This window comes from Sinocyclocheilus grahami, unplaced genomic scaffold, assembly GCF_001515645.1.
Source record: "Sinocyclocheilus grahami isolate Dianchi unplaced genomic scaffold, SAMN03320097.WGS_v1.1 scaffold1505.1, whole genome shotgun sequence".
NCBI lineage: Eukaryota > Metazoa > Chordata > Actinopteri > Cypriniformes > Cyprinidae > Sinocyclocheilus > Sinocyclocheilus grahami.
In genome coordinates, this window is record NW_015506684.1 from 209,277 (window position 1) to 223,385 (window position 14,109).

Sequence of the window (14,109 nt, forward strand, 5' to 3'; positions counted from 1 at the left end):
CACACACACACACTCACACACACACACACACACACTCTCAGACACACACACACACACACACACACTCACTCACTCACACACACACCCCAACCCCCGTCAGCATCTCAGACTCACCGGAAGTTGTTGCATCCCAACACGACACCTACGATGTTTTTTCCAATATCATGAACGTCTCCCTTCACTGTGGCCAGCAGAACCGTCCCCTGATATGGGTCCTGGAGAACAAAACAAGCTTCCGTAAGTCTGAGCAGATCTTCATGCGAGCCACAGACCAGCTGAACTGAGAGAACATCATTCTGCACACGTGTGATCAGATCACCAGGCTCCTCTGACTTCAGTGAGAGCTCAAGGGTTATTCATGTGTAACTCTGTGCAGAGCTTCACTATTATAAACCACACGGATCTCTTGTGAGGAGAGAACTCACCACATCCTCAGTACAGCCGGAGGCGGACATCATCTGCTCCCGCTCCTTCTCCATGAAGGGAATCAGATGACCGACAGCTTTCTTCATCACACGGGCCGATTTGATCACCTGACGACACGCAAACACAGACCTGTAAAGACTCTATTTACCGTCTAAACTCATGTTCCTGCTCTTATTCTCAATATTTCATCAGTTACTCTAGAAAACACAAGTTTATAATCTTGCATCAATGAACCCTCTCAAAAAATAAAAGCCCAAAAGGGGAATTTAGCATTTTTTCATAATGTGAAGCACGTTTTAATAATCAGAGGAACATTTTTCTACTAGAGAACCTTTTGTGGAATGAAAAGATTCCATGGATGTTAAAGGATCTTGTCCCTCACTCCACATCTTCAGCTTCTCTGCTGAAGCTCCTCGATATGAATCGGTGACATCCTCAGTGATTTTCTGTTACCTGAGGTAGGAACATCTTCCCGGCTCCGAACAGATCTCCGACGGTCTTCATGCCGTTCATGAGCGGGCCCTCGATGACGCGCAGGGGTCGGGGATAGCGGTCGGTCTGAGCGCGCGCCTCCTCCGTGTCCTCCACCACATACTTCTCTATACCCTGAGAACACATTCACAGCGCTTTACACACGTCTGTTGATCTTCCATCACGCTGGAGACTTACGTTCTGAAACCGTGTTGAAATAGCACTCAAATGTGTCTCAAACGAGTGTGCAGCATGAGTTTGTGTTCATGGCTCTGACCTTGACGAGTGCGTACTCCAGCCGCTCCTCCACACTGGCCAGCCTCCACTCGTCCGTCTGAATCACTTTCTTCCCTCCTTTAGTGTGATTCTACACCAACCACAGCAGAAACACATGACAACATGAGGAACACAGACTCGTTACAGCGCAGGTTACATCAACACAATCCCAACAAATCATCCAATTAAAAGTTAGAAAATATTGACATTTTAAATGAATGCTGTTTTTTGTAACTTTTTATTCATCAAAGAATCCTGAAAGTATCACAGGTTCCTAAAAAATACTAAGCAGCAAAACAGTTTCCAACATCGATAATAAATCAGCATATTATACTGATTTCTGAAGATCATGTGACACTGAAGACTGGAGTAATGATGCTGAAAATACAGCTGCACATCACAGAAATACATCATAGTTTAACACATATTCACATAGAAAACAGTTATTTTAAATGGTAATAATATTTCACAATATTACATTTTTTTCTGTATTTTTGGTTAAATAAATGCAGCCTTGATGAGCAGAAGAGGCTTCATTAAAAACATAAAAAATCTTACTGATTCCAAACTTTTGAACAGAAGTGTATATTCAGAATATCTACTATTATAATAATTTTGGGTTCATATAAACAATTTTCAGAATATGAAATCCGACTGGATTCGTTCTGAATGACAGAATATAAACACCTCCTGCTTCAAGTTTTTGCACCTAATAACTGACTCCATTAAGATCAAGACAGGCTGTTTGTTACGGTTTTGTCCAGAGACTGAGAGTGCTGGTTTAGACCGGGCCGGCTCTGGTTCTGTACCTGTGCGTACAGCAGGAGCTTCTCCGTGGCCTCTGGGTCTCGGTTCCAGATGATGTTCTCACACAGCAGCAGCAGCTCTTTATCGATGTCGTCATACACCGGCAGATTACCAGCGTTCACGATTCCCATATCCATGCCGTCCTGAACACACACACACACACAGAGACACACACACACACACACACAGAGACACACACACACACACTAAACGCAAGTTTGCAGTAGGAAACACCTCCTGAGCCGTGAGTGGAGACGCACTGACCTTGATGGCGTGGTAGAGGAAGGCTCCATGCATGGCCTCTCTGATGACTTCCATCCCTCTGAAGGAGAACGAGAGGTTGGAGAGACCACCGCTGACCCTGGCGCCCGGCAGACTCTCCTGCGCGCGCGCACACGCACGCACGCACACGCACACACACACACACACACACACACACACACACAGAGATGGTTAATACAGCGATCCTCCAGCCCAAAGCGGCTCGTCAGTAACCGTCCCACGGACCTTGATGTTTTGCGTGGCTCTGATGAAGTTGACGGCGTACATGCTGTGCTCCTCCATGCCGGTGCCGATGGTCAGGATGTTGGGGTCAAAGATGATGTCGTTGGGGTTGAAGCCCGCCTGACTGATCAGCAGGTGATACGCACGAGAGCAGATCTTCACCTTCTGATCCGTCTCTGTCGCCTAGAACACACCAGCGGATGAGCCTCAGGGGTTTAAATCTCAAAAAGAAATATCTCAAGATTATTTATTCTACATGTTAAGTCAAGTCACCTTTATGCAGTACTGATCGCGTCAAAGCAGCTTTAGTGTCAAACAGGAAAACAGATTGTCAATAATGCAAGACGACAATATTATACAATGTTAGAGTGTCTCTCTGATCTTCACAACTGTTTTTGCTGCTGTAGCTTTAAAACAGCACAGCTCATGTATATGAACATATTTCAGCACATATTTCATTGTTATACCGTATTAATAGGTAACCGTATTCTCACAGTAGTCTTAATGGCCTCTGGATATGAGGTTTTATTTGGGGTTACAGAGACACAGGGACACTGCCTGTTCTCACAGAGGTCAGTGTGTTCTTACAAACCAACAACACTGAAACAAGGTTAAGTTTCTCTAATGTCTCGTTTTTAGATGCCTTTACTTAAAGGACTAGTTCAGCCAAAAAATGATCATTCTGTCATCATTTACTCACACTCATGTCATTCTAAACCTGAATGACTTTATTTCTTCAGTGGAACACAAAAGAAGATATTTTGAGTCTAGTGCTGGGTGGTACACCGGTTCATACCGAATACCGGTGTTTATTTTTGTTATGCACAAGCAGGTAGAAGAAGGTTTGTGTGCAGTAGATGTATTCCAGTAGTCTGTCACAGGGCTCTGCATGCATGTTATGATTTTAAGACTTCATATCACCCCAAAATACCTCATAATTTCCAGCCATGATGAGTTTGGCAAACTTGCGTGATCCAGCGACATTACAGCGCTCACCGATGTTCACAAAGTTTGTGTATGGGCCGATCCTGAACGGCTCTAGACCTGAACACACACGACAGGACAAACAAAAACATACTTTATATAGACAATTATTATTTAAAATACAATTATTAATGAGAGGTGAAAAGCAGACGCACCTGACAGCAGCATATAATCACCGTACACGTCTGTAGGAGGAACTCGGGGTTTGACGTGACGCACGCTTTCAGCAATCGCCCTGAAACACACACACAGTTCAGTGATCTCCACACTCACACACACTCCAGAGCCGTCAGGATCAACCGTTCACACACACCGGATGTGATCAGGTGTCGTTCCGCAGCAGCCACCGACAATATTCACCAAACCATCCACCGCAAACTCCTGCCGCAAACAACATGGGAACATCATGAGTATCGAGTCTGAGCATCGCACACATTCACAGGGTTTGTGTAACACTGAGTGACCTTCATATGAGACGCTGTGACGTCAGGGGTTTCATCGTAGCCTCCGAATGTGTTGGGAAGCCCTGGAAATCAACACACAGATCAGAGAACATACAGACTCTATTTAAAGCATAAGCATGTGACACTTGTGCATTATGGGACAATAATCATTCCAGACAGTCGTCAGGTGCATCTGGTTATCAGCTCACCTGCGTTTGGATAACAGATGACAAACGCTCCCGTGCTCTTTCCTATCGCTTCAATGAACGGGCGCATTTCATTCGCTCCCAGAGCACAGTTCAGACCAATACTGACAGACAGAGAGATAACACATCACTTACAAATATAACTTCACTGAAGAAACGACAAGAGGAGTCCGTGACCGACTGACTCTCACCACAGCGGCTGAGCGTGAGACAGGCTGATGACAAACGCTTCGCCCGTCTGACCCGAGAGAGTGCGGCCGCTCTTATCCACGATAGTGCCAGAGATCTGCACACACACACACACACACACGCGCGCACAGACAGACATGCACGCACACAGACACAGACACGCACAGATGCACACACACACAAACGGACACATGCACACACGCGCACGGACACACACACACACGCGGAAGGCCGGACACACAGACGGACACACACACACACGCACATGCACGGACGCACACACACACACACACACACACGCACACGTTCAACTGTCAGTGAACACACTCATGAGGAGAAACAGATGTGAAGATCAAGAGAGCTGAACACTTACAAACACGGGTCGAGGTTCGTAACACTCCTCAAACAGCCTGTCAATGGCAAATAACGCCGCCTGACAGAAACAAACACTAATAAATCTTCATAGAGAAACAATACAGAAATAAAGCATGTACAGCAATCCAAATATCATCTTTTTGTTTTCCACTTTTCTCACAATTTCTACCCGATAAAATATATATATTTTTAAATACATGTTTATGAAATTTTAGAGATTTTATACATTTCCATGATTTCTCCAGAACTAGAAATCATTTAAAAAGAAATTAGAAAAAAATAAAAAGAGGCTTCCTCATATATCCAGTCCTGGTTCTTCACGGACAAAAATGTATTAAAATAAAGAATGTCTTGATTTTTAGAGGTTTAAACGCTTCTTTTGTCTTATTATAAATCATTTTACTCATCTTGAGGCTCCTGGTTGAGAATTTATTAACTGCCAATTTTTTATTTGTGTGAATAAATATACACACATGCATGTATGCGTATATATATATATATATATAAAAAAATAGGCAGTTAATAAGTTTAATTAAATGAACACTATTTTATTAATGAAACTTTAAAGGGGTGGTTGATCAGCTGTTTTCAAAGGTTTGATTGTGTTTATGGGGTTTTGTGTTTATGAACCTTGTTTATGCTCTAACAGCAACATTACACACTAACTAAAGTTAAAACCACAGAACCGCCTGACTGATGCTCAGATGAAGGTGGTCTGTGTCAGATCGTACGAGAGTTCGGTTGTACCTTTGCGTTCGCTGTATCAAAGATGGTTTCCACCAGCAGAACATCAGCGCCTCCGTCCAGCAGACCCTTCACCTGCTCCGCATACGCCTCCGCCAGCTCGTCAAATGCTAAACACACACACACACACACACACACACACACACACAGACGGGTGTGAGGAAGAGCAGTACACGTGCTCTGGCTTCAGAGTTCGTTCTCAAACACGCGGTCAGTCTTACTGATGTTCCTGTAGTCGGGTCTCTCCACCGATGGAGACACTGACAGCGTTTTATTGGTGGGACCCACGGCTCCTGCTACAAACCGCTTACAACCTGCCAACAACAACACCACCACCACCAACGTCACAAACACAAACACACACACACACACACACACACACTATGATCAGAGGCAGACGTCTGTGTGACCTGTCTGTGCAGAGACATCATCCGCAGCTCTCCGGGCCAGTTCTGCAGACGCTTTATTCAGCTGATACGCCTGAAACACAACAGGCATCACAGGCTGCTGAACCAATCAACACATCATCATCATCTCATGTCAAACTGATAAATGAAATCAAACTATCACCAGGTCCTCCATGCCGTAGTCAGCCTGAGCGATGCTGGTGCTGCTGAAGGTGTTGGTCTCGATGATGTCGGCTCCGGCCTCCAGATACTCCTGCAGACACACACACACACACACACACACACAGAGATAGACACAGAGACACACAGAGAGATAGACACAGACAGTCACACACACACACAAACACAAGACAGACACACACACAGAGATAGACACAGACACAGTCACAGACACACACACACAGATATAGACACAAGACACACATACACACACACACAGAGATAGACACAAGACACACACACACACACACACAGAGATAGACACAAGACACCCACAGACACACACACACAGAGATAGACACAAGACACCCACAGACACACACACACAGAGATAGACACAAGACACCCACAGACACACACACACAGAGATAGACACAAGACACCCACAGACACACACACACAGAGATAGACACAAGACACCCACAGACACACACACACAGAGATAGACACAAGACACCCACAGACACACACACACAGAGATAGACACAAGACACCCACAGACACACACACACAGAGATAGACACAAGACACCCACAGACACACACACACAGAGATAGACACAAGACACCCACAGACACACACACACAGAGATAGACACAAGACACCCACAGACACACACACACAGAGATAGACACAAGACACCCACAGACACACACACACAGAGATAGACACAAGACACCCACAGACACACACACACAGAGATAGACACAAGACACCCACAGACACACACACACAGAGATAGACACAAGACACCCACAGACACACACACACAGAGATAGACACAAGACACCCACAGACACACACACACAGAGATAGACACAAGACACCCACAGACACACACACACAGAGATAGACACAAGACACCCACAGACACACACACACAGAGATAGACACAAGACACCCACAGACACACACACACAGAGATAGACACAAGACACCCACAGACACACACACACAGAGATAGACACAAGACACCCACAGACACACACACACAGAGATAGACACAAGACACCCACAGACACACACACACAGAGATAGACACAAGACACCCACAGACACACACACACAGAGATAGACACAAGACACCCACAGACACACACACACAGAGATAGACACAAGACACCCACAGACACACACACACAGAGATAGACACAAGACACCCACAGACACACACACACAGAGATAGACACAAGACACACACGCACACAGAGATAGACACAAGACACACACAGACACACACACAAACACAAGACACACACAGAGTCACAGACAGATAGATACACATACAGACACAAACACAAGAGACACACACACACACACACACACACACACACAGACATACAATTTAACACGAATGCAAAAATATGCAGAGTAATCAAAGAAAGACCAAATAAGAAATGTAATTAAAAAATTTAAATTAAGGACAAGAAACAAAAAAATTCTAATTAGCTCTGTGTGCAGGGCTTCTGGAAAATGAAGACTTTCTCAAACCTTTTAAAGACCAAGTAAAGAAAATCTAGGGATTAAATTGAAAGGGACAGTAAAATATGGTCTCTAAATGTAAAAACGTCTTGTATTAGCAACACTTAAATGTTTGAAAATACACCTTTAAAAGATCTCCATTACTTTTTAATTCATTTTACACACACACAAAAAAGCTCACAAACTCTAAAATATAGAAATGACTCTTACTGTACCCTTCTGATCACACTGCAAAAAAGTTCTGCCTTATTTTCCAGCACAAATATCTAAAGATTATTAAATCAAAATACAGTTACTGGAGAGGCCAAATTACATCAAAGTCTTGTTTTCTGAGAAACTGATCAAAATGAAGTGGGTTTATGATTAAAACAAGAACAAGCATCTGTCAACGGGCTCAGAAAAATCAACTGAATTCAAAAAGAAAACAAGTTTTCATTCCATTTTGACAGATATTGGTTCTTGTTCTAATTACAAACTCACTTCATTTTGCTCAGAATCTCAGAAAACAAGGCTTCATATCTTCATTGTGCGTCTGCAGTAAAAGTGTCTTGATTTAAGGATGTTTAGAGATTTGTTCTGGAAAACAAGACAGAAACACTGAGGAAGAGATGCATGCTGTGCAGCGCTGCAACATTTAATGCCACGACTTAATCTGGAAAAACCTTCTGCTCTGATTTAAGATCTTCATTCATGGAAGGGAAGATTAAGACTTTGGAGACCCGCAGAAGCCGTGTGTGTGACGATGCGGAGGACTGTGGATCACACACACCCTGTGGATGCTGTAGACGACGTGCGGCTGGGTGATGCTCAGGATGTCATTGTTGCCCTTCAGACTCTTGGGATGATCCTTGAACTCTTGACCTCTGAAATCCTCCTCCTCCAGGTTCCTCTGCTGGATCATCGTTCCCATTCCACCGTCCAGAACCAGAATCCTCTGCTGCAGGAGCCCTGTCAGCTCATCCCGGAGAGACGGCGCTCTTCCTGCTCAACACACACACACACACACACACACAAATACATACAGACACACACACACAAATACATACAGACACACACACACAAATACATACAGACACACACACACAAATACATACAGACACACACATACAGACACACACACACATACAGACACACATACAGACACACACACACACACACAGACATACAGACACACACACATACACACATACAGACACACACACATACAGACACACATACAGACACACACACACATACAGACACACACATATACAGACACAGACACACACACACACACACACACACACACACACACACACATACAGACACACACACACAAATACACACACACACAAATACATACACGCACACAAATACATACACGCACACACACACACACACAAATACACACACACAAATACAAACACACACAAATACACACACACACAAACACAGACACACACACACAAATACATACAGACACACACACACACACACAAATACATCCACACACACAAATACATACAGACACACACACACAAATACACACAGACACACACACACAAATACACACAGACACACACACACAAATACACACACACACACAAATACATACAGACACATACAGACACACACACACATACAGACACACACATATACAGACACAGACACACACACACACACACACACACACACACACACACACACACAGACACAGCACTTAATAAAATACAGACACTGCTCCATGGCAATAAACGGGAAAATAAGTGTTCATGTAAAATTCCAACTGTAAATCAACTTGAAAGAAAATAGTGTCACATTCAGATTGAGTGAAAAAACAAATTTTTTTTTTTTAAACAATTTTGGCAATGTTTACTCAAAAACTGGTGCATGAGCTCAGATCAACAAGGCCTAAAATCAATCAGTTCCAAAAATAAATACAAAACCTGTGCTAATCGAAAGAAAGCAAGCTGATAAAAAGGATTTGGTGATAATGAGAGATTTATAAACTATGTGTTGGCCGGTCATTTCTGAAGGAGAACACCACAAGCCTAACAAGGTGGGACTAATTATCCACACACACACAAAAAGGGGGTTACACTTTACTTAAAGGAGTGTGCATAAGACTGATATGACACGTGTCATGAATATGAAGGATGCTTTATGCGTGTTTATGACACCTGTCATTAAGTGTCATTCGCTCAGTTATGTCATATTTAATGCAAAGAGGACATTGTTTGACCTAACCCTACCCCTAACCATAGCCCATAACGAAGACATCTCAAACAATGTCATCTTTGCATTAAATATGACATAACTGAGCGAATGACACTTAATGACAGTTGTCATAAACACGCATAAAGCCTCCTTCATATTCATGACACGTGTCATATCAGTCTTATGACACTCCTTCAAGTAACGTGTAACCACAAAAGTTAGGTAACGTTAAGTTGCGCTCCTGATCGATAACACCTCGGGTTTCTGGCAGAGCATCACTGAATCAACAATGCACTGACTTTAACCGATAAACTGTTTTCTATCGTGCTCTTGCATTCTCAGCACGTTTCTCCTGCTCGACACTCAGCTGTATAACGACTAATCACAGCTGATCAGCGCGAGAGCTCCCTGATCGATCCGTTTCTTACCACGACTAGTACGTCTAACAATACTCATAAAACATATTAACATGCAAAAATAAAAATACATAAACGCTAATTTGCATAAATCCGCGCTTTGATCAGTGGCACGAGTTCTGTCCTTCGCTTCATGAAAGCAGCTGTTGCATCAGAACCGATCCGGATCGATCCTCTGAACTCACCGGCGGCGGAACTCTGATAAACCGTCGGCGGCATCGTCCTGACGCGACCCGGTTCTGCTCTGCCCAGACACACTCAAACTTTCTCTTGCAGAAGTTCTGTGCGCGGCACACGTGTTGGAGAAGTGCGCATGCGCGGCCTGACACATGTTCTGCTGCGCATGCGCGACTCCTCTTGTGTACCTCACACAGTCCAGCTTCAGTAAAACCAGTCATTTCTATATAAATCTGTTTATTCTACTGTCATGGTATGCATTTCTTAAAGCAAAGAGAATGAGCAAAGCACAAGGCTTCATTTAAACTATAATATCTAATTCATTTGATCTATATTACACGTGTATGTATAGTAGATGTAATGTTATACTGTTTTGGGAATGATTGAAAATCTGTGTTCGTGGGAAAGTTTTGAAAACATGACATAAAAAAATCAAGTCTAAAGTGAGATTTAATGTTAAATCGACGAGAAAGTCATCTCTCGGCGCATGCGCAGTGAACAGACGCAAACCTGAACGATTCATTCAAATGTACCGATTCTTTAATGAACACATCATGCATTTGTTGTGCAGCCTTGAATTTTATCTCCATTTTGAAATGTATTTGAGTAATGAAAATCACTATTGAGAATAATAGACAAAAATGACAATGCCTCGGGGAGTTTTAGTGAGATACAGTGAACTATTTTTATTGATTTGGTGAATTATTGATGAACTCTATGTTGTGTAATTGTGGGACAAAAATACACCCAGGTAAATAGGGTAAGTTAAACATTAAAGGGATTTTAGATTTCTCTTTTTAACACATAACATAACTAAGAAAATACTGTCGACAGAAAACAAATAGATGTTTTTAGGAATAAAATATAATAAAAATGAACAAATCCCTCCGTAAAACCCTTCAGAATATGAAAAACTTGAAGCAAAGTAGACCAAAAAACTGTTCTGAAAAAAAAGTGGCCCATCATTGTAAGAATCCATAAGTAAGATGTGTATTATTTCTGTGGACTAATAATTCTGCTGCAATTATTTGGCAGGTGCAGAGGAAAGAACGAGGCAGACAGAAGATGAGAGCAGACGTGTTTCTAGTTTAATGTTAAAGCCGTGTGATTCGCTCTCCTCTTGTTCAGAATCACCTGACATCACAAATGAGGTCCAGGATCACAGGGTCAACATGTCAGTAAACTCTTCACGACTCTCCTCACCGTACGAGTCTGCCGTCTGCTCACACGAGGCTCAGTATCCAGAGAGAGAGAGAGAGGAAAGACATAAATAAATACAATCAAATCAACAACAGAGCGAGAGACAGAACAGAAGCAAACACAAACACTGGTGAGAAATGTGCACGTCTTCATACTGAATCGTTTAGTGCGAGTTAAATCATAAACTCTGATTCCTGCGATCAGATTCAAGTCCTCTAAAGAACATGTGCTTTGTGGAAGTGCTCGTTTAATACACTTTTATTCTCATCATTCCATGTTTAAAGAGCCACATGCAGCACGATTACATACGGTGGATACAAACGTACAGTTTCGCTGGAGAGAAATTCAAAAAAACAAAATTAATTTGACTAAACAAAGATTTTCAGCCCTCGCTGTTGTTGGGGGTGGTCGCATTGCATTCTGGGAAAGAGGGCGTGTGTGGAACAGTGTTGAAATGGTTTCAGGGGGTCACTCGTCTTCGTCGTCCTCCTCATCCTCGCCGTCGGAGAGCGTGGGACACGGGTGCATCTGCCGGTACCCATCCAGCCACTTCTCCAGCATCTGCGTGATGAGCGGGTGATGTCTGCGTCTGCTGCTCTTCTGAAGCGCCGCCAGCATCCCGCCGTCTGTCACGCAGCAGTCCAGCCAATCCCTGAGCAGACGCTCCTGCTGCTCCTCGCTGCCCATCTGAACACACACACACACACACACATTCTTACACTTTCAGATAAATATCATTTACTATTTTTAATAATTTTTTCCCTCATGAGGACCAAACTGTAAAAAATGTCAGGCTTTACTATCCTTGTGGAGACATTTGGTCACACACTCACACACACACACACACACACACACACACACAGAGACACACACAGACAGACAGACACACACACACACACACACACGCAGAGAGAGACACACACAGACAGACAGACACACACACACACACACACACGCAGAGAGAGACACACACATCAGCCGTCAGTCTAAAGCCCTGATCGCTGCAAACACAGGTGGACAACCAATAAGATTCCTGCTTTCAGCCACATGCCCAGAGTTGCCGACGTCACTACATAAATCACGGGTTTGATTCCTGTGAAATCTGAAATAAACTGTGTAAATGAGGGATGCTCCATACAGCTTTTTCATGTCCAATAACAATAATGAAACCGCAGCTTTTTTGCCAATATCCCATACCAGCAGGTTTCTTTCCTTTTTATATTTCGATCAGTTTAGAGTATCTCCCTCATTAAGTTACTGCACACACACTGCTTCAATATGGTCAGTACTAGGGGTGTGTGATATTGGGCAAAAATAATATCTCTATATTTTCTGGGATTTTATCGATAACGATAATTAGACGATATTTTGCTGAGTGTGTTATTGTGCTGGTATCTTAAGGACTGCCGTGACCAGCTGACTCAAAGTTTGTTGATATATATCTCATATTCTGTGTGCGGGTCAGTTCACAGCAGTGATATAAATTAATAAAGAGCTCTTGTGATCGCCTCACCTTGAAATCGAGTGTAGCCTAAGGTTTCGCCTCGGAAACTCTTGTAATACTTCACTCCGTAAACGATGATGGGCCGCCGCAGGATATGAGCCAGAACAAATATATGAGTCTGCTCCAAACTCGCCCCGGGCTGCAGTGACAGAAAACAGGAAGATTGACCTGATTCAGCGTGATTCAAGAACATTCAAAGCATCGATTACAGGATTTAAGAACTGAATAATTACTATAATATCAAACACTGATGGATCTGTGCAGTACCGCTTCAAGTCAAACAGGTGTGCTCGTGACTCTTTAGCTCCGCCTACGGCACGCCTCCAGGAGCTCGACTGTGTGTGTGTGTGTGTGTGTGTGTACCTGACTGGCGAGGTTGAGGATGAAGGCCCAGTCCTCCTGCCACTGTTCTTCTCTCAGAGAGAAATGAAGCCCAAAACTCTGAGAATACCACGATTCCCACTCCTTCCAGCGTGAGTAGAACCTGCACACACACACACAAATATTGATCCAAAAATTATACAGCAAGAGAATTTGTCCATGTTGTGCACATGAAGACACTTCACTATCAGATCCTGCATGTGTGTGTCTCACCAGTGAGAGCAGTCGTGTAAACAGTCATGGAGAGCTTTTCTCAGCACAGAGTCTTTATCATAGATGCCCCATGTGGCCTGTAGAACAGAGTCCAGCAGACAGTCTCCAGCGGTGCGGTTCCACAGAGCGTACAGACGGCTGTCCAGACGCGTGCCCAGCTCCAGAGACCAGTTAATGACTGCAGACTCCTCCTCCAGCTCTGCACACACACACACACGCACACGGTCAGCACACAGACACACGTGTGCTGCTGTAATGCACTAGCGGCTCACGTCTCACCCTTCTGAACGTCGCGGTCGAGGATTTCATCAAAGAGCTTCTCCTGAACGGCAGGAGGCAGATCTTCAATATCTGTCAAACATACGAAAAAACTAACCATCAAACTCAAATCACGCACACGTGTGTTCCTACAGTGATCTTCACATCGAGAGAGAGAGTGTGTGTGAGTGAGAGTGTGTGTGTGTGTGTGTGTGTGAGAGGGGGAGAGTG

General features: G+C 43.6%; 2 protein-coding genes across 2 annotated transcripts in view; both read right to left on the reverse strand.

Moving 5' to 3' along the window:
• The window catches only part of mtr (5-methyltetrahydrofolate-homocysteine methyltransferase), a 16,938-nt gene extending 6,454 nt beyond the window's left edge, over positions 1-10,484 (reverse strand). Inside the window, exons 1-20 of the mRNA XM_016257043.1 lie at positions 10,331-10,484; positions 8,303-8,514; positions 5,996-6,085; positions 5,836-5,905; positions 5,647-5,739; positions 5,429-5,535; positions 4,680-4,739; positions 4,309-4,403; positions 4,121-4,221; positions 3,933-3,994; positions 3,782-3,849; positions 3,624-3,703; positions 3,416-3,528; positions 2,488-2,667; positions 2,245-2,361; positions 1,983-2,123; positions 1,175-1,264; positions 880-1,032; positions 426-533; positions 115-215 (exon numbers count right to left, since the gene is read on the reverse strand). Of these exons, the coding sequence (XP_016112529.1) occupies positions 115-215; positions 426-533; positions 880-1,032; positions 1,175-1,264; positions 1,983-2,123; positions 2,245-2,361; positions 2,488-2,667; positions 3,416-3,528; positions 3,624-3,703; positions 3,782-3,849; positions 3,933-3,994; positions 4,121-4,221; positions 4,309-4,403; positions 4,680-4,739; positions 5,429-5,535; positions 5,647-5,739; positions 5,836-5,905; positions 5,996-6,085; positions 8,303-8,514; positions 10,331-10,364 (2,075 nt within the window). The 5' untranslated portion in view covers positions 10,365-10,484. The remainder of the gene's footprint in view (positions 1-114; positions 216-425; positions 534-879; positions 1,033-1,174; positions 1,265-1,982; positions 2,124-2,244; positions 2,362-2,487; positions 2,668-3,415; positions 3,529-3,623; positions 3,704-3,781; positions 3,850-3,932; positions 3,995-4,120; positions 4,222-4,308; positions 4,404-4,679; positions 4,740-5,428; positions 5,536-5,646; positions 5,740-5,835; positions 5,906-5,995; positions 6,086-8,302; positions 8,515-10,330) is intronic.
• A 2,522-nt stretch (positions 10,485-13,006) lies between these two features.
• LOC107570785 (ubiquitin thioesterase ZRANB1-like) overlaps positions 13,007-14,109 on the reverse strand; it is a 5,385-nt gene continuing 4,282 nt past the window's right edge. Inside the window, exons 4-7 of the mRNA XM_016257044.1 lie at positions 13,900-13,971; positions 13,621-13,819; positions 13,390-13,510; positions 13,007-13,165 (exon numbers count right to left, since the gene is read on the reverse strand). Of these exons, the coding sequence (XP_016112530.1) occupies positions 13,007-13,165; positions 13,390-13,510; positions 13,621-13,819; positions 13,900-13,971 (551 nt within the window). The remainder of the gene's footprint in view (positions 13,166-13,389; positions 13,511-13,620; positions 13,820-13,899; positions 13,972-14,109) is intronic.